This window comes from Dermochelys coriacea, chromosome 9 (genome assembly GCF_009764565.3).
Source record: "Dermochelys coriacea isolate rDerCor1 chromosome 9, rDerCor1.pri.v4, whole genome shotgun sequence".
Taxonomy (NCBI): Eukaryota; Metazoa; Chordata; order Testudines; family Dermochelyidae; genus Dermochelys; species Dermochelys coriacea.
The window spans coordinates 38,059,487-38,083,390 of record NC_050076.1 but is presented as its reverse complement, the minus strand read 5'-3'; the positions used below and the strand labels follow the sequence as shown (position 1 = coordinate 38,083,390).

At 49.0% G+C, this 23,904-nt stretch overlaps 1 protein-coding gene across 1 annotated transcript in view; it reads left to right on the top strand.

Moving 5' to 3' along the window:
- Nucleotides 1-11,733: 11,733 nt before the first annotated feature.
- The window catches only part of MOGAT1 (monoacylglycerol O-acyltransferase 1), a 33,816-nt gene continuing 21,645 nt past the window's right edge, over nucleotides 11,734-23,904 (top strand). Inside the window, exon 1 of the mRNA XM_038415481.2 lies at nucleotides 11,734-12,594. Within this exon, the coding sequence (XP_038271409.1) occupies nucleotides 12,501-12,594 (94 nt within the window). The 5' untranslated portion in view covers nucleotides 11,734-12,500. The remainder of the gene's footprint in view (nucleotides 12,595-23,904) is intronic.

Here is a 23,904-nt window from a genome sequence, read left to right as displayed (position 1 = left end):
GTCCTGTCCCAACGCCCCGTGATGCATCGGTTTGCATCCCAACAATCCCTGTGCTTCTGTCCACATTTGGCGCCATCTTTCAACGTTTTTTGTACTGCGCGCTCTGTCTTCCCTTTTGGTCTGCGGGAATGGAGCCCAAACTGCTGAGGAGTATGCTGACGAGTCTCGCCAGCACGTCACATTTGGCAGTCGAGTTATTCCTTATGATCCAAAGTGACAGTGAGGGCTCTGACTATGATATCGACTCGAGTAACACATATTACATGAGTTTGCTTGTGGCATTCACAGACATGCTCACCACCGTGGAACGCCGCTTTTGGGCTCGGGAAACAAGCACTGAGTGGTGGGATTGCATTGTCATACAAATCTGGGATGACGAGCAGTGGCTGCAGAACTTTTGGATGAGAAAAGCCACTTCTTCGAGTGATTGCGCATGTGTATTCCACAATAGGTGTGCGTGCTCGCCACGTGCACCGGTGCTGAAAGTTTTTCCCCTAGCAGTACCCGTAGGGGGAACACCCCAGTGACCCCTGGAGTGGCACCTCCATGGGGCAGTATAAAGGGAGCTGTGTGCTCCCCCCACTCTCAGTTCCTTCTTGCCGCCAGTGAAGGTGTATCGGAATTGCTCTGCTCCAGCTTTGCTGTAGCTCGTCCCCAGAACTTTTTGTTCGTTCAGTGCTAGCACCTGCAGTTAGTTAGCTGTTACAGTTAGTTCATTTAGTTAGAGTGCCCGGGCTGGGGCATGCCCTGCGTTGCAGGTTTTAAGGCGTGCAACACTTGTAGGCTATCTATGCCAAGGAGTGATCCACATGCAGATGGTTTACGCTGTTTGGGTGAGATCCATATCTGTGATCGTTGCAAGATTTGCAAGTCGTTTAAATCTTGTGTTAAGAGAGAAAGAGACATTAGGCTCTGGGCCATTCTCATGGAGTCGGCGCTGATCCTTGCTCCGGCACACTGCTCTGAGTCAGCATCAGGCACCGTGGCATCGGTGTGCGGCGACCTCCCGGTGCCTTCAACTAGTTGGCTCTGCTCCCCGTCGATGGCATAAGAAGGCTAAGAAAGCGCCTTCTTCGCAGCTGCACTGAGTTAAACCAGGGGCAGAGACTAGACCCATGTCGGGCAGTCCTCGATCCCCTCCAGCCTCTAGGCCTCCGACTCATGTTGAGCGGAGTAGCCTGGCCAAGTCAGACCGGGCCTCCCCGGATGTCCAGATGCCTTCCACACTGGAGGCCCTGCAGGCGGCCAGAGACGTCGTGACCATGTCGGTACCAGGAGCGCTGCCGGTGTCGGCCCCCAGCTCCAGAGGCAAGCCACTGCTGGGTTCTCCACAGTGGTCTCTGGCACGGCACCAGTCTCGGTCGTGGGAACGTTCCCGATGCCGTTCTCCACCCAGCGACCGTTCAGGGCACAGCCCATGTGGATTGCCCTCAACTCCCACCAGACTGTCTGGTTGGGTACCATCCGACCGGGACTCCTGGCACCACTCCACGCCATGGAGCGATTACCAACAGGACTGAGGCAGACATCGCCAGAGGTCCTCATCTCGCAGGGGTTACCACAGCCGGTTGCGTCATAGACCTTGTTGCTGTTCCCACTTGGAATCCCGCTCCGCGTCTCTGCCAAGGCACCGTCTCCTCAGCCCGTGGCATAGATCACCAGCACTGCGCCATCGCGGGTCCACCCATCGGAGCAGACTGCAGAGGAGCAGTTACAGGCGGTACCGGTCCTCTGCATCGAGATCGCGGTCCCATGGACGACGTTGCTCCCGGCACCACCGTTCCTCCCAGTCCCATGACAGCAGCAGGTCGTTCGTCAGCCTGATCTCCACTCATAGTCACCCTTTCATGGACCGGGCCAGGCCAAACAGCCGGGGCTGTTGGTGCCACAGCAGGTGTAGTGGTACTGGGCCCAGTGGCTGGCACAGTGGCCTCCGACACAGCCCCCAGTGGGGGCCCACTCGGTAGCTGGAGCCTCAGAGGTGCCATTGGTCTCTCTCTCTCCAGGCCCCCGAGGAGAGGGTTGGTGAGACATACGTCCTCAGCACCGTACCCGGAGACCGACCAAGTGGTGGACCCTCCAGTATCAGCGGATACCCAGAGCACCATACTGGCTTCCTCGCCCTCCCTGGATGAGGCGATAGTGGCCCTGCCCCCACTCCATCCTGCAGCAGGACTTTAGGGCCCATCAGGAACTTTTAAAACAGGTGGCATCCAGCCTTCACCTCCAGGCAGAAGAGCTGGAGAAACCCTTGGACTCCCTGTTCAATGTCTGTCATTTTTGGCACCCGGCAGGGTGGCTTTGCCCCTCCATGAAGGGGTGGCAAGGATTTCAAATGCCCTGTGGCAAGTTCCAGCTTCCCTGGCCCCCATCTCGAAGAAGGCGGAACGCAAGTACTTTGTACCCTCCAATGGGGCACAAGTACCTCTACACCCACCCAGACCAGAAGATCACCATAGGGGAAGTTGAAATGCCTGTTGTGATCCTGGGAGACCCCCGCTTACCCTTTAATGCTGTGGCTCGTGAAACCCTACATAGGGAGCCTTGACAGTAGCAAGGAGCGGTTCAACAACAGGCTGAGCTGGTGCAGAATGACTGTGGTGTGTGCTTTTGCCCGTTTAAAGGGCCACTAGCATTCTCTGTATGGGAAGTTGGACCTGGCCGATGACAGTATTCTCACGGTTATATCCGCGTGCTGTACCCTCCATAACATTTGTGAAGGGAAGGGTGAGCGATTCACTCAGGCATGGAACTCGGAGGCTCAACACCTGGAGGCTGAATTTGAACAGCCAGAGAGCAGGGCTATTAGAGGGGCCCAGCGCAGGGCTGCAAGGATTAGGGATGCCTTGAGGGAGCAATTAGAGGCTGAAAGCCACCAGTAATGTCTGGTGCCCTGCACAGGAATGAAGTGCAGTGGTTTCAATGTTAGTAGGAATCTGGTTTTGCTACACTGAATTGCAGTGCCTATTTCTTTCCTGGGCTAAGGTATCTTTTACTTTAGGCAATAATAAAGAATGTTTTCAAACCCAAAAAATCCATTTATTGAAAAGAAACACAACTGCTTGGGAAACAGAAAGGGCAGGGGTGTGGGGAATGGTACAATCACAGGTTTGCGTATGTCTTGTTCTCATACTCAGCCTTCCTGTCTGGAGTGCTGTGCAATGACTGCTGCACTTCAGGATGGCTATACTGCATGGTGATGAGGGTTGAGTTCAGTGGGCAAGGGTCATGGTTTTCAGGGTTGGGTGATGAAGCTACAGGTGTTGGAGGCAGCTGGTAGCAGTAAGAACCCAGATGTTGGGGAAAGTGGGTTGGAGGTGACATGGGGGCACAAGGGAAAGAGTTTTGAGACAAGGGCTGAGGGGGAAGGGGCGGGGCCGGTGCAATAGTGCTCCGCCTGCATGGTGATGGGCTTCTGGATAGAGTCTGCTTGGCTCTCCATTATGCTTATTAGCCGATCCGTGCTTTGCTGCCGGAGCACTGGCTTTTGTGCTGGTGCTCCTCATTCTGCTGGTGGATCCTCCTTTCATTGTCCCACCACTCCTGCACTTTTTTTCATTACTTGAATGCTGCATTACATCATGCAATGTGTCTTCCTTGCTTCTACGTGGCCTCTTTCTGATTCTTTGGAGTCTTTCGGTCGGTGATAACATCGATGGCTCAGATCTCAAGGTCTCATCTGTAAAGCCAAATTGCAACACTTAACAGAGGCAGCATTGTTCACACCAGACAGAGCAATGATTCCCCTGGACTTAAGGGCAAGCGCAGTCTGCACAGTAGCATAATTTTCCCATCCCAAAGCGAGCGCACATAACCCACGGGAGCCCCAAAATGGTGAGAAAGCACAGGGTCAAGGGAGACTGATTCTTTCATGATTGTACTGTCCTCTGGGTTTCTGTGCCTTGGGGAGAGCCAACAGCTGCAGGGGGCCCCTATACTGAACACTGTCCCCACATTTTCCACAGGAGTTCGTCCTGGAAGATACCTCGCTGCTGAGGGTGACCTGGGAAGCAAGGGAGGGTCTTCTACTGCAATGCGGATTCCTCCCTGTCCCATATGCAGCTTTCCTGTGTGCAGCAATAGTACCCCCGCCCCTCACAGCACAGTGGTGTGGACAAGTTAGCCTTGCTGGCCTAACAAGGACCACAGTGGCTCTCCCGAGAAACCTGTGCAAGCGCATTGCCCAAGTTCTGGATGAGACCTTTGAAGAAATCACTGAGGCCGATTACTGCGATGTGAGAGCACATCAATGCTCTATTCCGCATTTAGGCATGCATGTAGCCCTAACCCTCTTCGACCCAAGAGCCCGCACCAAATAATTTCCTTCCCAAAATAAAAACCGCTTACCGGGAACCTCCTATGGTGTTTGTCCTTCCCCAAGCACTGGCCACCGTGACTGGCTACCTTCCTCCTGACTTGAGAACAGCTCCTGACTGCATGCATCTAGGGATGCCGGGGTGTTTTCCTCCTCAGCACCCTTGCTTCCGCTTTGCTCCTCTTCTTCCTCCTGTCTTGTTGAACTGGGCTCTGAAGTGTTCATGGTGGTACTCGGGGGTGACCCCATCTCATAGATGCATAGATTCATAGATATTAAGGTCAGAAGGGACCATTCCACTCCATGTATTGCGTCCAGCTCTTTGCAGAAACAGCAGGTCACAGGGGCAGCACCGGAGCAGCTGTTTGCCTACCACGAGGCATTCTGCAACTCCTTCACTTTAACCCTGCACTACAGTGCGTCCCAGTCATGGCCCCTGTCCATCATGTCCCTTGATATCTGCCCAAAGGTATCGTAATTCCTATGGCTGGAGCGCAGCTGGGACTGGACAGCTTCCTCCCCCCAAACACTGATGAGGTCCAACACCTCGCCACTGCTCAATACTGGGGATCACCTGGTGTGTGGAGGTATCGTCACCTGGAAAGATTCGCTGAGAACACTCCATGCCTGGTTGAGCAAACAGGAAGGGGATTTTCAAAATTCCCAGAGAATTTAAAGGGCGGGTCTGATGGTTGGTCACCTAAGGGCAGTAGAGTTCAAAGTGATGACCAGAGTGACTAGAACAGGCATTGTGGGACACTTCTGGAGGCCGATCAGAGCGCACTAACAGACCAGAGCATCCACACTGGTGCCGCAGCGCTCCAGCAGGGGCGCACAAAACGTTATTCCACTCGCCGAGGTGGAGTACCAGGAGCACTCTAGCCACGGAGTCAGAGCGCTCTATGTGCCTTGCCAGTGTGGACGTGTCGTGAGTTAGGGCGCTCGGGGCTCCTTTAATGCGCTCTAAGTCGCAAGTGCAGCCAAGCTATTAGTTGTGATAGCTTTCTTGATGAGCAGGAGACAATCTTTCCTGACATGTTCACAGTTCCAGAGCAAATATTTTTTCAGTTATAAAGCAAAAACTTAAATATTACTTTATAGCAGGTGTTAAAGATTAACACGTGCAGCAATTTACAAGCATTTCATAAAGCCTACAACACTAACACAATGTTATGAGTTGAATACCCACCTTAGCCATGCTAACACATAGGTGAAACCAGGGCTGGCCTTACCATGAGGCGAACTAAGGCGGCCATCTCAGATGCCAGACTGGGGCAGGGGGGAGCCAATACAACCCAGAATGTAGAAAATTGTGTCTGCTGCTGATGCAGAGATGGTGAGTGCTGTGCTGGAGGAAGGAGGACACAAAAGACATAACAGGCAGGCAGGAGAAAAGGTGAGAGGGAATAACAGAAAGCAGCAGGAGCTGCAAGGAGAGGGAGGAGGAGGAGCCTCTTATGTACCTCTCTAGCACCCCCAGGAACCTGGACTGATTAACACCAGCTTCTCAGGGAGCTTCCTCTTTCCTGCTGCTTCCCTGAACCCACTTTGAGGAGAACAGGCAGTCAACTGAAGCAGTAGGAGCCAGTTAAGCCTTTAAGACGCTGATATCTTCCCTCACACAGGCCCTGCTACCAGCCTGCTTATTTGTCCCCTTCAATTGAGTGTTGAGAGCCACTATAGCTGGCACAGAACAGCAGTCATGAGTGAAAGAAGAAAATGCCCCTCTGGGGCAGCATTCAGAAAAAGAAAGAGAGTAAAGGAAGCTTTTCTCTCTAAGCAGGAAGGAGCGCTCCTGAGATGCATAGACACAAATAGAAAAGGAGTACTTGTGGCACCTTAGAGACTAACAAATTTATTTGAGCATAAGCTTTCGTGAGCTACAGCTCACTTCATCGGATGCATTCAGTGGAAAATACAGTGGGGAGATTTATATACATAGAGAACATGAAACAATGGGTGTTACCATACACACTGTAAGGAGAGTGATCACTTAAGATGAGCTGTTACCAGCAGGAGAGCAGGGTGGGCGGGGAAGAAACCCTTTTGTAGTGATTATCAAGGTGGGCCATTTCCAGCAGGTGACAAGAACGTCTGAGAAACAATGGGGGATGGGAAATAAACATGGAGAAATAGTTTTACTTTATGTAATGACCCATCCACTCCCAGTCTCTATTCAAGCCTAAGTTAATTGTATCCAGTTTGCAAATTAATTCCAATTCAGCGGTCTCTCCTTGGAGTCTGTTTCTGAAGTTTTTTTTGTTGAAGAATTGCCACTTTTAGGTCTGTAATCGAGTGACCAGAGAGATTGAAGTGTTCTCCGGCTGGTTTTTGAATGTTGACGTCTGATTTGTGTCCATTTATTCTTTTACGTAGAGACTGTCCAGTTTTTGACCAATGTACATGGCAGAGGGGCATTGCTGGCATATGATGGCATATATCACATTGGTGAACAAGCCTCTGATAGTGTTGCTGATGTGATTAGGCCCTATGATGGTGTCCCCTGAATAGATATGTGGATACAATTGGCAACGGGCTTTGTTGCAAGGATAGGTTCCTGGGTTAGTGGTTCTGTTGTGTGATTGCTGGTATTTGTTTCAGGTTGGGGGGCTGTCTGTAAGCAAGGACTGGCCTGTCTCCCAAGATCTGTGAGAGTGATGCGTCATCCTTCAGGATAGGTTGTAAATCCTTGATGATGCATTGGAGAGGTTTTAGTTGGAGGCTGAAGGTAATGGGTAGTGGCGTTCTGTTATTTCTTTGTTGGACCTGCCCTGTAGTAGGTAACTTCTGGGTATTCCTCCGGCTCTGTCAATCTGTTTCTTCACTTCAACAGGTGGGTATTGTAGTTGTAAGAATGCTTGATAGAGATCTTGTACGTGCTTGACTCTCTGTCTGAGGGGTTGGAGCAAATGTGGTTGTATCATAGATCTTGGCTGTAGACAATGGATCGTGTGGTGTGGTCTGAGTGAAAGCTGGAGGCATGTAGGTAGGAATAGCGGTCAGTAGGTTTCCGGTATAGGGTACTTTTTCTGTGACCATCGCTTATTAGCACCATAGTGCCCAGAAAGTGGATCTCTTGTGTGGACTGGTCCAGGCTGAGGTTGATGGTGGGATGGAAATTGTTGAAATCATGGTGGAATTCCTCAAGGACTTCTTTTCCATGGGTCCAGATGATGAAGATGTCATCAATGTAGCGCAAGTAGAGATGAGGCATTAGGGGACGAGAGCTGAGGAAGCATTGTTCTAAGTCAGCCATAAAAATGTTGGCATACTGTGGGGCCATGCGGGTACCCATAGCAGTGCTGCTGATTTGAAGGTATACATTGTCCCCAAATGTGAAATATTTATGGGTGAGGACAAAGTTACAAAGGTCAGCCACCAAGTTTGCATTATCGGGGATACTGTTCCTGATGGCTTGTAGTCCATCTTTGTGTGGAATGTTGGTGTAGAGGGCTTCTGCATCCATAGTGGCTAGGATAGTGTTTTCAGGAAGATTACCGATGGATTGTAGTTTCCTCAGGAAGTCTGTGGTGTCTCGAAGGTAGCTGGGAGTGCTGGTAGCATAGGGCCGGTGGAGGGAGACACCACTGACTTCCTTGGAAAAACAATTCAAAATGAGATCATACAGTTACTGGCAACAAAAGTCAAACAGATATTACAAGTCAGCAAGATATTACTGTGTTATTCTACACTGCACACCTGACATCAGCCATACGGAACAGATTACTTTAATGGTGTGTTTTGCAACAACAACAGAACTTAGTGAAAATGTCCCTGCAATGGTGACTGTCAGAGAGCATTTCCTAGAATTTACTACAGGAGCTGGTATGACAAATGTCCTTCTTAAAAAGCTGGAAGATACGGGAATTGCGATAGCTGACATGAGAGGTCAGGGCTACGATAATGGTGCCAACATGAGAGGAAAGAACAGAGGAGTGCAGACACGGATCTGAGAGTTTAACCCTTGAGCTTTTTTTTCCCATGCAGTTCTCATTCATTGAACTTGCTGGTCAGTGATGCAGCATCAGCTTCTAGTGAGGCTGCTGAATTTTTTTAATGTAATTCAAAGCATCTATGTATTTTTCTCTGCGTCAACTCATCAATGGCTAATTTTGAAGCAACATCTGGGAACATCCCTTTTGACACTGAAACCACTGAGTGCCACACAATGGGAAAGTTGAGTGGAGGTGATAAAGCCTATCAAACACCAAATTGGGAAGTAATATGATGCCATGCGGAGGATAATGCTATGACAGGAACTGTTTGTGGGAGAACTATGGCAGAGGGAAATGGAATCACTAGAAACATATATAACTTCAATTTCTGTGTGGCTTAATGTTGTGACATGACATACTGTTTGAAATAAATGTTGTAAGCAAGAGACTCCAAGGCATTGACCTTGATATATCTGGAGCAATGGAACAACTGGACAAAGCAAAGTCATACCTACAGTCTTAGCGGTCAGATGAGAGATTTCAAAACGTTCTGAAGAGTGCACAGAAGTTGGCAGAGGAACTTCACACTGAAGCTATTTTCCCACCCATTCAAGAATACAGGAGTCACAGAAGAAGACAACATTTTGATTACGAGGCATGGGATAATCCCATAAGAGACCCCAAATAACAATTCAAAGTTGAATTCTTTAAGCAGGTGCTAGTTTGTGCAATACAGTGAGTTGAAGAATGTTTCATGCAGCTCAAGGAACACAACAGTATATTTGGGATGCTGTATGATATTCCAAAACTCCTCACTATACCTGAAGAAGACCTACACCAGCAGTGCAGGGCACTAGAGACGGTGCTAACACATGATGACATGCGCGATATTGATGCGAGTGCTTTAGGTGATGAACTGAAAGCCCTTTCAAGATACATTTCAGCAGGGTCAACTCCAAAGGCTGTTCTGGAATATATGTGCACAAATAAATGATCACCCTCTTTCCAAATGCTTTTCTTGTTCTGTGCATACTTCTAAACTTCATGTAACAGTTGCCAGTGAAGAACACAGCTTCTCCAAGCTGAAATTAATAAAAACACATCTACGCTCCACAATGACACAGGAGAGGCCAGTCGGCCTTGCAACCATCTCAATAGAGCTGGGGTCGGAAACCTTTCAGAAGTGGTATGCTGAGTCTTCATTTATTCACTTTAATTTAAGGTTTCGCGTGCCAGTAATACATTTTAACATTTTTTAGAAGGTCTCTCTCTATAAGTCTATATATTGTATAACTAAACTATTGTCATATGTAAACAAGGTTTTCAAAATGTTTAAGAAGCTTCATTTAAAATTAAATTAAAATGCTGATCTTATGCTGCCATCCCACTGCTAGCCTGGGGTTCTGTTCACCTAGGCTGGCAGCAAGCTGAGCGGGGCCTGCGGCCAGGACCCCGGCTGGCAAGGGGCCGGCAGCCAGAACCCCAGACCGGCAGCGGGCTGAGCAGCTCAGTCCACTGCCGGTCTGGGGTTCTGTCCGCCAAATCCTGCCAGCCAGGGTCCCGGCTGCCATCCCCGCTCAGCCCGCTGCTGGTCTGGGATCTCGGCCTTGCCCACATAGAGTAGGTACTTACCTTCTAGCCCATTCTCTTCCTCTCTCTCTGGACTGAGCTGAGGGTGGGAGTGCACTGAGCACAGGGCTGGGGGTGAAGGAGCAGGCTGGGGGTTGGGGTGTAGGGTCTGGCCAGGAGCTAGAATGAGGGATGGGGCTCAGGGTTGGGGCAGGAGGTTTGGATCTGGAGTGCTTACCTGGGTGAAGGGTGCAGGTAGGAATGTAGGGGGGTGCAGGAGCTCCCGTTTGGTGCTCACAGTAGGGGTGAGAATGTGGGAGGTGCAAGAGTCAGGGCACAGGGTGTGGGGTGCAGGAGTCAGGGCAGGAGACTGGGGGTGTGTGAGGAGGGTGCTGGAGTCAAGGCTGGGGCCGTGGGGGGATGCAGGGGTCAGGGCAGGAGGCTGGGGTGCGTGAGGGGATGCAGGGGTCAGGGCAGAGGGCTGGATGTGTGTGAGGGGATGCAGGGGTCAGGGCAGAGGGCTGGGGGTGTGGGCTAGGTTCATGGGAGTGCTCCCAGCCCCCTGCCCAGAGTGGCATATGCCCTGATTCCACCCTTCTTCCTCACAGCCCTGTCCCCACCTCTTCTCTGTCTCCTCCCCAGAGCAGTTTCTCCCCATCCCTGGCAAGGGCCATCAGGTGGCAGGATCGGTGGCAGGGAGGGAGGGGCAGGAACCCAGCATGGCGGGGGGAGGGGGGAGTTTGCCTGCCCTGCAGCAGCAGCAGCTGCTGGCAGGACCACGCTTCTTCACTCTGCCCCGTGGTGGGGTGGAGAAGAGCGGGCTGGGGCGAGCAGGATTTTAATGGCATGCTGCTGCTGCCGGGGTCCCAGCCTGGGTTTGGCAGTGGGCACTGAGCGGGGCCGGCGGCTGGGTCCCGGCAGGCAGCAGCATGCCATTAAAAACCGGTTCGCATGCCGTCTTTGGCACATGTGCCATAGGTTGCCAAACCCTGCAATAGAGCATGAGCTGGCCCAGACTGTGGATCTTTAGGAAGCAGTTCAAATCTTTTCAACCAAGAAGGCATGGAAACCACCACTTTGATTATTCAAACAGATAAAAATGCCAGTGTTTACTATGTAGAGGGTTAAGTGTTACTTAAAATTTTTGAGCACGGCATTTTAAGTTGTTAGTTCTCCTTTTATTAGGGTAGGTAGCAGAGCAGTACCATGAGAGGAGTAAAACCGGAAGAAGGCAGAATTGAGACTTTTCAAAGTTTTGGCCCAAGCGAGGGGGTATGGGGGCATCATTTGAGCTCCCCGCCTCAGGTGCCAAAATGTGTGGGCCGGCCCAGGGTGAAACAGACTGATTTCCAGCAATTAATTTGTCAGTGCTTGGTTGGGGCCTAAAGCCTTGGCAAGAGCTGGCCCCTGGTTTCCAGTGTCACATAGCCAAGCCCTAAATTAGGGAGTGTTGTTAATACTGTAACTGACACACACCCTGGGTTGGACCTGTGTGCATGCACACACACCAGAGTTGGCAGAGGGAGTTCAAAAAATTAAAGACAGACCAAAATTACAGTGAAGTTTAAAAAATCATATTTGGGCCATAATTTTTTGGAGTTTGACTTGTGATTTTTGAACCTTTTGGGTTGGCAATACTGTTAGAGCTGTAGCTCACGAAAGCTTATGCTCTAATAAATTTGTTAGTCTCTAAGGTGCCACAAGTACTCCTTTTCTGTTTAGGGACCGTAGACATATGGAGGCAGCTGCTTAAAGCTATGGGGAAAATCTTATGCAGGTTTTGGGTGTTTTAAGAGCTCTGTGTAGGCTGAATGCATCCGCTGCAGTGAGCTGTAGCTCACGAAAGCTTATGCTCAAATAAATATGTTAGTCTTTAAGGTGCCACAAGTCCTCCTGTTCTTTTTACTCTGCTCCTATTTGTTGGACCCATGCCCCTAATGTGAGGCACCTTTTTCACAGTTAGTCCAATGGTGCGGGGTAGAGCTTCACGTGGAAGGGATCAGCTGATGGTTCCTGTTTGTACCGACAAGCAGGATCTTCTTACAACCACCTCCTCTCGGATCTCCCCTTGTCACTGGCCGGGCACTGTCCCTCCCCTCTGGGATCGTCTCCTGGCCTGCAATGCTCTCTTGCTGCACTGCAGCCAGGGTTTCCCCCGGCCCTCACCTCGCTGACCTGCAGTCTCTGCGCTACTGGAGCAGGCAGCCCCCTCCCAGCGCTGCAGCCTATCCCGTCCCAGCAAAGTCGTTCCCGCTCTGCGGCCAGCCCTCTTGGCCCGGGACTGCCCCTGTCCGCCTTCGCTGCTCCCTCCCCCGGCGCGGGCCCTGCCTCTGGCGGGAGGAGGCGAGGGCAGCGAGTTCCTTTAAGGTAGGTGCAGGCGGGCTATGGTCTGACTCTGCCACTCTTGCGCCGCTTGGCTGAGTCGCATGCAAGCCCCGAGGCTTTGGCTGCGCTCAGTGATCGTTTCACGCTAAGGCAGCGGGCTGCCCCGGCGCTGGGAACCTTCACCCTCCCCAAACTTCAACTTGCTGGAGCGATGGCCAGCCGGAGCACTGGGGACCTGATTTAATTCTGGCGGGATCAGAGCTGGGAGTCGGTTGTTTGCTCTCCTCTTTCTGCTGCTATCCGCTTCTCCGGGGAAGAGCGAAGGTTGTACCTCTGCAGGACAGGACAGACACAGCATGAAGGTCGAGTTTGCTCCCATCAATATTCCCCTGGCCAGGAGAATTCAGACAGCTGCAGTGATTCAATGGCTCTTCTCCTTCCTCTTACTAGGTAACAGCTTTTTTCCTGCTTACGTCTTGGAGGAAAAATCATTAATCTTTATTATTAAAAAAAAAAAAAAGCAACAGGCAGGCTTGCTCCAGACTGAGTCGCCACGTGGAGAGTAAGCCTGGCTTGCTGAATATAGTAAACGTTGGTGAATTCCCACGGTGCTTTCTTACTGTATTATTTTAGTCAAATGGACAGGGCATTTCAGAGTGGAAGGAGTAAGGAGATTACTTCTAGTTTTGTTGGCTTTGTGTTGTCTGAAAAGCTGTTGCTGTTTTTCTTCTAAATTGCTTGTTTTTGTTATGCATGGATATATTTTTTTTAAAAGCAGCTACAAATGAATTTCACAATGACCGTATCTTCCCATTAAAACAAATTCCCCACTCTGAGCTAAATTTATGTTGAGTAATATCCTACCCCCACAACAAAAAAGAATTCAGAATGTCTGATGTAAAGATTTGTATATGGTTAATGTAGCTTTGGTTATTAAACTATTTTTGTAGGACGGTTTTCTGTGGTGAATCTCAATGCAAATCGAACTTAAATCATCAGTGATAAGGGACTACTCTGTCATTAACCTCCTGCTTCAGGGGATGGGACTCTACCTGTTTCATATGCTTGTTTATTTTTATCTAAAATTAACCTAGTTTGTGATGCTAAGTTATCTTACTAAATTAATTCCACTAACTAACTTATCACTGGATGGTGATTTTTTCCTAATATTTCAGTTAGGAGTCTTGCCACTAAATGTTTAATCATAGGAGTAAGTCTGAGAATCAAGGTTTATGCACATGAGTAAAATAGTATAAATTGGCATAGCTTTGCTGAAGTCAATGGAGTACACTGTGATGCATCCACTGAGAAGGCTCACTATTCTATGTATTAGTGGTGGTGGTCAGGTGATTTCAGTATTCCCATAGTTTGAGTTTTACAAACACGTCTTCCTTACAAATCCTGCCAATATATTATTTTATTTTTTTAAATCCCAAAATTGCGTCTGGATCAGTATAGACGTTTAGATGTGGTCTAATTACCTACAAACAAAGGGGAAAAGAATGTAAATTTAACCCTTTTTCCAGCTGTGTGTATGTATGTGGTGGTTGTTTTTTAACTTTTACATATTTGCCTTTATCCCCTTACATTTTTAATGTATTCTCCAGTTTACAAATAATTGTATTTGAGGTCTGAACAGTTTACGCTTATAGTCGCATGATTGCCCATTGTCTGTGCAGCTTTTATAGTGTTGGGCCAAACCCCTGAACCTTCATACAACCCAAGTATAAATGTCATGTGCAGTGGAAATCTGCTAGAGTTGTGGGTGGAATCCACAATCCTTTCTCCGCCCAAGGCCATGGAGTGTCACTTTCCAAGACAGATACAGTAGATCACATCCTTTGGGCATACTGGAAACGAGTGTAGATTGCAGAGGTACAAGAAACTTCCTTGCTGCAATCCTACAAACAAGCAGACAGCTGTGTTCTGCAACTGTTGCGCCCCATGGATCAATTTTAGGGGAAGTCCAGTTAGACATCTATTTCAGTAGTCTAAACTGGATATAACAAATGCACACGTGCCTTTGAAAAGGGCCATGCTAGCAAGAATCAGTCTGATATTCTGGATAAATTGGGGATGGCAATAATAGGAATTCACCACTGGGTGCCATGTTGGGAGAGCTTCCATGCTGAGGGAACTGTCAAGGTAACCTCCACATTTTGTGTCCATACTCCCCGCATAATGGAAGCACAGGTTGTCAACTGTCCTCAAAATTTTTCACCTTACCCAGGAGCATCATCTTGGTCTTATCTGACTTGAATCTTAATCAAATGTCTCTAATCCATCTAAAAATGTTGACTGGATAGTATGAGAGCGGAGAGAGAGTTCATAATGGATTGGCCAACAATGAGGCCTAGAGTTGGGTATCGTTGTCATTCTTTCTTGTCCTGGATGTCCAGTAGAGAATGCTTTTCTACTGAACAAATATAGATATGCCATGATCTAATCATTCAAGAGCTCCTGATCTATATATCTCAAAAATGTCTTTTTTTAAATGAATCATCCTATGTGCTTAGAACAAGTGGCATATTTCACTTTATTGGTAGGTTTAACTGGGTAGCATGCTATTGGTCACATGGTAGGTTTAGTCATCCCAGATATCCTGCAGTGACGGGACCTCTCCTGTGTAAAGCAGTTTGTCCATGACCAACACTAGCTAATACCATATGGTTTAACCCAGGGTTTCTCAAACTGGGGTCTGCGATCCCTGGAGGTCTGTGAGGGTACTCCAGGGGGTCTGCAAGTGGTGTCCAGGGCTGCTGGCCCTGCTGAGCAACTCCTCCCCATCCCTCCCAGCACTTCCTGCACGCCATGGAATAGCTGTTCAGTGGTGTGCAGGAGATGCTGGGAGGGAGTGGAAGGAGTGAGGATGGGGCACACTCAGGGGAGTGGCAGAAAGAGGCAGGGAAGAGGAGAGGCAAGGGTGGAGCAGGGACAGGAAGAGGTGGGGCTGGGGTGGGGCCTTGGTGGAAGGGGTAGAGTGGGGGCAGGGCCTGGGGCTGAGCAGGGGACTTAGGGGTCCGCAAAAAAATTAAATCAAAATGGGGGTCCTCGGGTTGCTAAAGTTTGAGAACCACTGGTTTAACCCATTTAATTAAGCCAGTGAAACCTCTTCAGAATTCTGGAACCAAGTTCCTTTGCCTCCCTTTTCTTGTATTTTAAGCTGCCAAAGTCTATCCTAAAGCAGAAAAGACATGAAGAACATAAGAATGGCCACACTGGGTCAGAATAATGGTCTATCTAGCCCAGCACCCTGTCTTCTGACAGTGGCCAATGCCAGATGAGGAAATGAGCAGACCGGGGCAATTTATTGAGTGATCTATACCCTGTTATCCAGGCCAATCTTCTGGCTATCAAGTTTAGGGACACCTAGAGCCGCATCCATGACCATCTTGGCTAATTGCCACAGACGGGCCTATCCTTAATGAATTTTACCTAATTCCATGGGCATTCGATGACTCAGCAGTTGGGGGAGACTAGCCCCCAGCCCTTCCCCTTGTGCCCAAGGCCCTGCCCCTCCCCTTCTGCCCCCTTCTCCCTCAGGAGCCCAGAGCACCCTCACAGCGGCCCCCAGCGCTGGGCGGAGAGACCCAGTTTCGGGCGGCTGGCTGGGGTGGCCAGCCCTGGTGTGCCAGGCGGCAGCAGCCCCGGTGCTCCGGGTGGCATGGCTGCAGCACCTCCAATCCCAGTGCTCTGAGTGGCTTGGCCCCAGAACCAGCCACCCAGAGTCCCTGCGAGAGGCAGGCCAGCCAGCCCCAGCCAGCCAGCCAGCCAGGGCAGAGTGCTGGGAACCACAGGAGGGGGCCTGGCCTGCGGGTGGAGTGTGGGCGGGGCCATAGTAGGCTGTTTAGGGAGGCACAGCTGCCCCCTGCCTCTGATACCCACTGTCCATGCCTAATTCTGTTGTAAACTTTTATTTTAGCAGTTGTTCTCCTATTAATCATCCGTAGGATGACCAGATGTCCTGTTTTTATAAGGACAGTCCTGTTTTTTGGGACTTTTTCTTATGTAGGCACCTATTACCTCCCACCCCCCGTCCCGTATTTTGACAGTTGCTATCTGGTCACCCTAGTCATCCGTAAAGGTAAGGGATATAGCATCAGAGGTAAACATGAACCTAAAAATATTGGGAGTGATGCCTAGAAATACATAGATCAGGTAAGAGGAACCTCCTTCCAAAATCTCTTCCTCTGAACCTGCTAAAACTACATCATATATTTCACCTCAGTATGCATCATCATGAAAGCCACGGTTGCTGTAGGTTAAAAAAGTTTGGTAAAGTTCCTAATGGCTTATTTTTATTTTCAATTTTTCATTCTGTTTAAATAAGTTGTTTTTTTAAAAAAAATGTAAATTTGAAATCTAGTAGTATAATTTGGTCATGTTTAAAATTTCTTTTGGACACTATGGTGATCCATGAGTGCTGCAGCCAATTTTTGTGCTTTTATAATCGCATTTTACTATTTTAAAATATAGTTTTACACTCATGTACCTGTATGAAAGATCTACAGCAAATAACATGGGAATCTGACAGCACCGAAACAGTAAAACTAACCATACACAGAGTGTTGTCAAATCCACAAAATTAAAACTGAAAAAAATACGCAAAGTCCTTTTGCTCTTGGCTGTCTCTCTTGTAATATTCATCAACGCTGCTTTTAACATCAGAAGGTCAAAAAACTTCAGACAGAAGTGTGATTTTTTTTTTAAATTGATAGTTTTCCTCTAGTAACTCATTACACGCAGTTTTGCAATATATTAACAATGTGAACTTTGGGTATTAAACAAAAAGAAAAAAGTTGAAACAAACAATATTTTGATAAGAAACCTAACTTTATTCCTACAAACCATGTACTAAAACAGCACACATGTCTCAAAAGCAGCAAGTCCTGTTGAAAAGTGGAATCTGCAAACTTTTGAGAATCACACAGGTCGTGGGTGGGCAAGTAAGTGTTGGAGTCAGATTTCGTCCTTTTTTGTGTGTGTGATTTTTCTCTTTAACCTTTATAAAGAAATTAAATGAAATTTAATGCTTCCAAAAGGTCCTGGGCTAATAGCCCTGGAGACAGAAGTCCTCTGGCTTTGGACTTGGACACTTTGCCAAAACCTTTGTTGAAATGTGTTCAGCTATTGCTACAATCCCACATCTTCTTGATGTGAAACCCACTAGATGGTGACGTACACCATCCCCCTCCCTAATATATTGCTTATAGGTCCACTCCAGTATACATACAGTGCTTATCCCATGCATTTGAGGATCACAGATATGCTGGGGTGAGTGATGTAATACTGCAGATCTATTAATGATAGCAAGTCAATTTGTATCAGTCTGCCGGGACACGATCAATGTCTACGAAGAAAGATTTAATTTCCCTACTCCCTTGAAATGAAGATAATTTAATCACAGTGAATAACATTTATCAGGTTTGGTTTTATGAGCTGTTGTGAAGATGCAATAGCTGTTATTTCCCTTCCTCTTTGATCCATATTTTGGAAGAATCAAATTACAGAAGAGCATTGAAAGAACTAAAGATCTTTTACAAGCTGGTGAGTTAGGTTGGCAATAACATTCTTATTTCTTTACTGCCAACTTCTGTGTACCAGGTGTGCACAAGGACAACGGAAACTGCTGTGTACAAAGATAAATACAAAACTATGCAACTTATTGTGGGGCCTTACTCCATGCAGCAAGGGGGTGCTTAAGGAGCAAAGAAAACAGTGCAAAGGGTTCTAAGTCTGCCGGCGCGGGGCAGTGAGTGAGTGAGTGGAGTCTCTATGGCATGCTCTCACTGAGTCTCCACACATCTGTCCTATTGGGGTCAAGGAGCCAGGAAGTGGCTGTTCTGCATGGCATATTTCCTATCAAATCTGGTGGATTACCAAGTGGTGATTCACATGGGGACTGATGCAGCTAGTTGCAGCACCTCTGTGTTTGCACAGCAGGTAGCAGAGTGGTTTTCAACGTTTTTTCATTTGCGGACCCTTAAAAAATGTCAAATGGAGGTGGAAATTCAACTTGGTGTCCACAGACCTCTACCATAGAAGTCTTAGACTGAAAACTGACTGAACAGAATTCAACTATAAATGTTGCAGGTATTCAGCATGGCATTTGACGCAGCGTGAGAAAGGGCACTGAACAGTGGGCTCCTGTAGTAATGCCAACGCTTCTGGGTTTTGACCTGTGTGGGTATTCACATACTTTTGATTGATCAGAAAAATGGAATGCCTTTTGTGGGATCCAAAACTTCATTTTCAGTCACTTTTCGTGGACTTAGTGTGGATGTAGCTATACCAGTATAAGGTGCCTTATACTGGTATAACTTATTCTGGTTAGGGTAGGTAAATAAGGGTGTGTCTACACTACGAAATTAGGTCAAATTTATAGAAGTCAGTTTTTAGGAAGCGATTTTATACAGTCAATTGTGTGTTTCCCCAATAAGTGCATTAAGTCGGCGGAGTGCGTCCGCAGTACCATGGCTAGCGTCAACTTTCAGACTGCATTCCCGCAGTCTCTGCTGCCCATTGGAATTCTGGGTTGAGCTCCCAGATGGGGCAAAAACATTGTCGCAGGTGGTTTTGGGTACATGTCGTCAGTCGCCCCTCCCTCCGTGAAAGCAATGGCAGACAATCATTTCGCACCTCTTTTCTGTGCAGATGCCATACTGCTGTCAGCAGATGGTGCAGTAGGACTGCTAACTGTCGTTGTCATCCACCGCTTCCGCTGCAACTCTGTTCTCCTAGTGCCATGAATCCACCTCGCAGGTCCTCTCGTCGTTCTGTATAAATATTTATTCTCGTGGCATCCGTCGTCATCCACCGCTTCCGCTGCAACTATGCTCTCCTACTTTCCTGCAGACGACATACCACGGCGAGCATGGAGCCTGCTCAGCTCAGCACTGCTGTTGTGAGCATTGTAAACACCATGCGCATTATCATGCAGAATCTGCAAAAGCAGGCAAGGAGGCGACGACAGCGTGATCACAATAGTGATGAGAACATGGACACAGACTTCTCTCAAAGCATGGGTCCTGGCAATATGGACATCATGGTGGTAATGGGGCAGGTTCCTGCAGTGGAACGCTGATTCTAGGCCTGGGAAACAAGTGCAGGCTGGTGGGACCGCATAGTGTTGCAGATCTGGAATGATTCCCAGTGGCTACAAAACTTTCGCATGCATAAGTGCACTTTCATGGAACTTTGTGATTTGCTTTCCTCTGCCCTGAAGCGCAAGAATACCAAGATGAGAGCAGCCCTCACAGTTGAGAAGCGAGTGGTGATAGCCCTGTGGAAGCTTGCAACGCCAGACAGCTACCAGTCAGTGGAGAATCAGTTTGGAGTGGGTAAATCTACTGTGGGGGCTGCTATGATCCAAGTAGCCAACGCAATCACTGAGCTGCTGCTATTAAGGGTAGTGAGTCTGGGAAATGTGCAGGTCATACTGCATGGCTTTGCTGCAAGGGGGTTCTCTAACTGTGGTGGGGCAATAGACGGAACGGATATTCCTATCTTGGGACCGGACCACCTTGGCAGCCAGTATGTAAACCGCAAGGGGTACTTTTCAATGGTGCTGCAAGCACTGGTGGATCACAAGGGACATTTCACCGACATCAACGTGGAATGGCTGGGAAAGGTGCATGACACTCGCATCTTTAGGAACTCTGGTCTGTTTGAACAGCTGCAGGAAGGAACTTACTTCCCAGACCAGAAAATTACCATTGGGGATGTGGAAATGCCTATAGTTATCCTTGGGGACCCAGCCTACCCCTTAATGCCATGGCTCATGAAGCCGTACACTGGCACACTGGAAAGTAGTAAGGAGCAGTTCAACTGTAGGCTGAGCAAGTGCAGAATGGTGGTAGAATGTACATTTGGACGTTTAAAAGCTCGCTGGTGCAGTTTACTGACTCAGTTAGACCTCAGCGCAACCAATATTCCCATAGTTATTGCTGCTTGCTGTGTGCTCCACAATATCTAATAGAGTAAGGGAAAGACGTTTGTGGCAGGGTGATAAGTTGAGGCAAATCGCCTGGCGGCCGATTATGCACAGCCAGACACCAGGGCGATTAGAAGAGCACAGCTGGGCGCCCTGCGCATCAGAGAAGCTTTGAAAACCAGTTTCATGACTGGCCAGGCTACGGTGTGACAGTTATGTTTGTTTCTCCTTGATGAAAACCCACCCTCTTGGTTGACTCTACTTCCCTGTAAGCCAACCAACCTCCTCCCCCTTCGATCACCGCTTTCAGAGGCAATAAAGTCATTGTTTCAAAATCATGCATTCTTTATTAATTCATCACACAAATAGGGGGGAAAACTCACAAGGTAGCCCAGGAGGGGTGGGTGAGGAGGGAAGCACCGGGTGGGGTGGTGAATGAGGGGAGGAGGGAAGGACAAGGCCACGCTACAGTTCAAAACTTATTGAATGCTAGCCTTCTGTTACTTGGGCAATTCTCTGGGATGGAGTGGCTGGCTGCCCGTCGCCTCCCCCCACGCGTTCTTGGGCATCTGGGTGAGAAGGCTATGGAACTTGGGGAGGGTGGCAGGAGGTTATACAGGGGCTGCTGTGGCGGTCTGTGCTCCTGCTGCCTTTCCTGCAGCTCCACCAGATGCCTGAACATGTCAGTTTGCTCTCCCATTAGGCTCAGCATTGCATTCTGTCCCCTCTCAGCGTGCTCCTCCCTCCTCTCATTACGTTCATTTAACACTTTCCTGGACTCTGCCATTGTTTGCCTCCACGTATTCTGCTGAGCTCTTTCCGTGTGGGAGGACTGCATGAGCTCTGAGAACATGTCATCGCGAGTGCGTTTTTTTTTCACCTTCTGATCTGCGCTTGCCTCTGGGACGGAGATGATGGGGGAGCGTAGAAACATTTGCAGCTGTGGGAGGAAAAAAATGGATAGTAGTATTTTAAAAGATACATTTTAGAGAACAAAGGGAAGACTATTTCACACTGAATCAAGTGATTCACATTACATAGCACATGTGCTTCGCACCCCTCCCCCCCACACTGCGTGGCTAGTATCAGGGAAGATCCCTCTCAACCAAACGCGAACAGCTTAGCATGAACAGGCCTCGTGGCAAAGGCTTTCAGAGTACCTTCAGGAGAGCTTCATGGAGATGTCCCTGGAGGATTTCTGCTCCATCCCCAGACATGTTAACAGACTTTTCCAGTAGCTATACTGGCCGCAAATGCATCCCAAGTCTTCAGGGCAAATTAATCATTAAACACGCTTGCTTTTAAACCCTGTATTATATTTACGACTTCATGGTCTGGGAGCCTGCCTTTAGAGGGTTGGGAGGGGATTGGCTCCAGGGTGATGAACAGTTCCTGGCTCCTGGGGAGAAGGGATTCTCTGCTTGCCCGCTGTGCACCCTTAACCTCCTCATCCTCAACCTCATCTTCCACAAAATCCTCATCCCTGTTGCTTGAGACTCTCCCCTTGCAGGTGTCCATGGACAGTGGTGGGAAAGTGGTAGGGCTCCCCCTAGAATTGCATGCAGCTCATCATAGAAGCAGCATGTATGGGGCTCTGACCCGGAGCGACCGTTTGCATCCTTTGTTTTTTGCTAGGCATTCCTCAGCTCCTTAACTTTCATGCGGCACTGCTGTGTGTCCCTGTTGTAGCCTCTGTCCATCATGTCCTTGGAGATTTTGGCAAATATATTGGCATTTCATCTTTTGGAATGGAGTTCTGCCTGCACAGATTCTTCTCCCCTGTGACAGGGTCAGGCCAGATGGCTACAGAAGAGTGATTGATAGAAGGCAGATATATTAGCCCCAGGTTAAGTAGGTCCCTTTTCCCTGGGTAAGGTAACAGGGAAGGTTCCAGAACAATCAGGAACTTTCTGGAAACAATTAAGGCAGACAGGCTGATTAGAACCCCTGCAGCCAATCAAGAAGCTGCTAGAATCAATTCAGGCAGGCAAATCAGGGCACCTGGGTTTAAAAAGGAGTTCATTTCAGTTTGTGGTGTGTGCGAGGAGCTGGAAGCAAGAGGCGCAAGAAGCTGGGACTGAGAGGACATGCTGCTGGAAGACTGAGAAGTACAGCATTATCAGACATCAGGAGGAAGGTTTTGTGGTGAGAATAAAGAAGGTGTTGGGAGGAGGCCATGGTGAAGTAGCCCAGGAAGTTGTAGCTGTCATGCAGCTGTTACAGGAGCCACTGTGGACAGCTGCAATCCACAGGGCCGTGGGCTGGAACCCAGAGTAGAGGGTGTACCCAGGTTCCCTCCATCCCCCAACTCCCTACTTGATACTGGAGGAGTTGAACTGGACTGTGGGTTCCACCAGAGGGGAAGATCTCTGGCCTGTTCCCCGATCCACTAGGTGGATCAGCAGAGACTGCAGGGATTATTGTTCTTCCTTTCCCCGTGCTGGCCAGTGATGAGGCTAACTGAGTGAACGGCAGATTTGAGCCACGAAAGTGGCCAAACTGAGGGCTGCTGTGAACCTCTGAGGTGAGAAAATCTGCCAATAAGCGCAGAACCCACCAAGGAACTTTGTCACAACTGGTGGGATTTGGTGTGCACAGCACGGCGAAAGGAGGGTGGTGGTGGTGTGTTTTTTTAAAAAAAAAAAACAAAAAAAAAACAAAAGGAGAGGGTTTTTTGTTCTGGGTTTTTTTTTCACCACAATGGAAGAGGTAGTCCGGGCGCTGATACAAGCCACGGCTGCCCAACAGGAGGCTGCCTGTGTCCAGGCAGCCACCCAACAGGAGGCAGTGTAGCTGCAGCAGGAGGCCAATCGCCTGCTGATGGACCAGGCTGCTCAAGACCGTGCTATGTTGCGGGAACTGGTAAATCAAGTGAAGGCCCTTACGGAGATGAACCATAGCCATGATGGGACGCGGATCATACGGGCTTGCAATTGCCTGCTGAAAATAGGGGGAGAATGACATAAAGGCGTATTTCCTGGCCTTTGAGAGGACAGCCCTACGGGAGGCCTGGCCTCAAGATCAGTGGTCTGGCATCCTCGACCCATTCCTGTGTGGGGAGGCCCAGAAGGTCTACTATGATCTGCCTGAAGAAGCTGCAGCAGACTACCCCCAGCTGAAAGCAGAGATCCTGGCCAGATCTGGGGTAACGACCGCAGTGTGGGCCCAGTGGTATCATGAGTGGAGGTACCATAAAACAAAACCCCACGGTCCCAATTGTTTGACCTCATCCATCTCACGAAAGTGGTTGCAAACTGAGTCCCGGAGTCCAGAGGAGATACTAGAGGTTCTGGTCATCAACTGGTACATGAGATGACTACTGCCAGAGCTTCACGCCTGGGTAAGCCAGAACAAACCCTCCACCTATGACAAGGTTGTCTCACTGGTAGAGAGGCGAAGGACGGTGAGGGAGCTGACCCGACCAGTTAAGGAAGAAGTACCCCAGGTTAAACTAGCAGCACCAAGCCCCAGAGCTCGGGTGACTGGGCCACCAGGAGAGCTCAGGTGGAAAAAGAGGGGCTGAAGGTCCACCAGAAGCCACAAAGAGTCGGAGCACTGAGGGGGAAGAGGATTGTGATGTTAGATGCCCAAACCAAGAGACCGGGGAATGCCTAGGGCTCCATACAGATGTTACGCCTGCAGGGAGTGGGGACACAGCTGCACAATGCTGAGGAGCCTATGCAGTGTAACCTGGGGAAATGGGAAGACCCGTGCTCTGTAATCCACCTTGTGGGGGTCATATGTACACCAGACCAGTGAAGCTAAATGAGGTAGAGACCATGGCACTGGTTGATTTGGGGAGTGCTATCATGCTTGTCTCGGGGTAG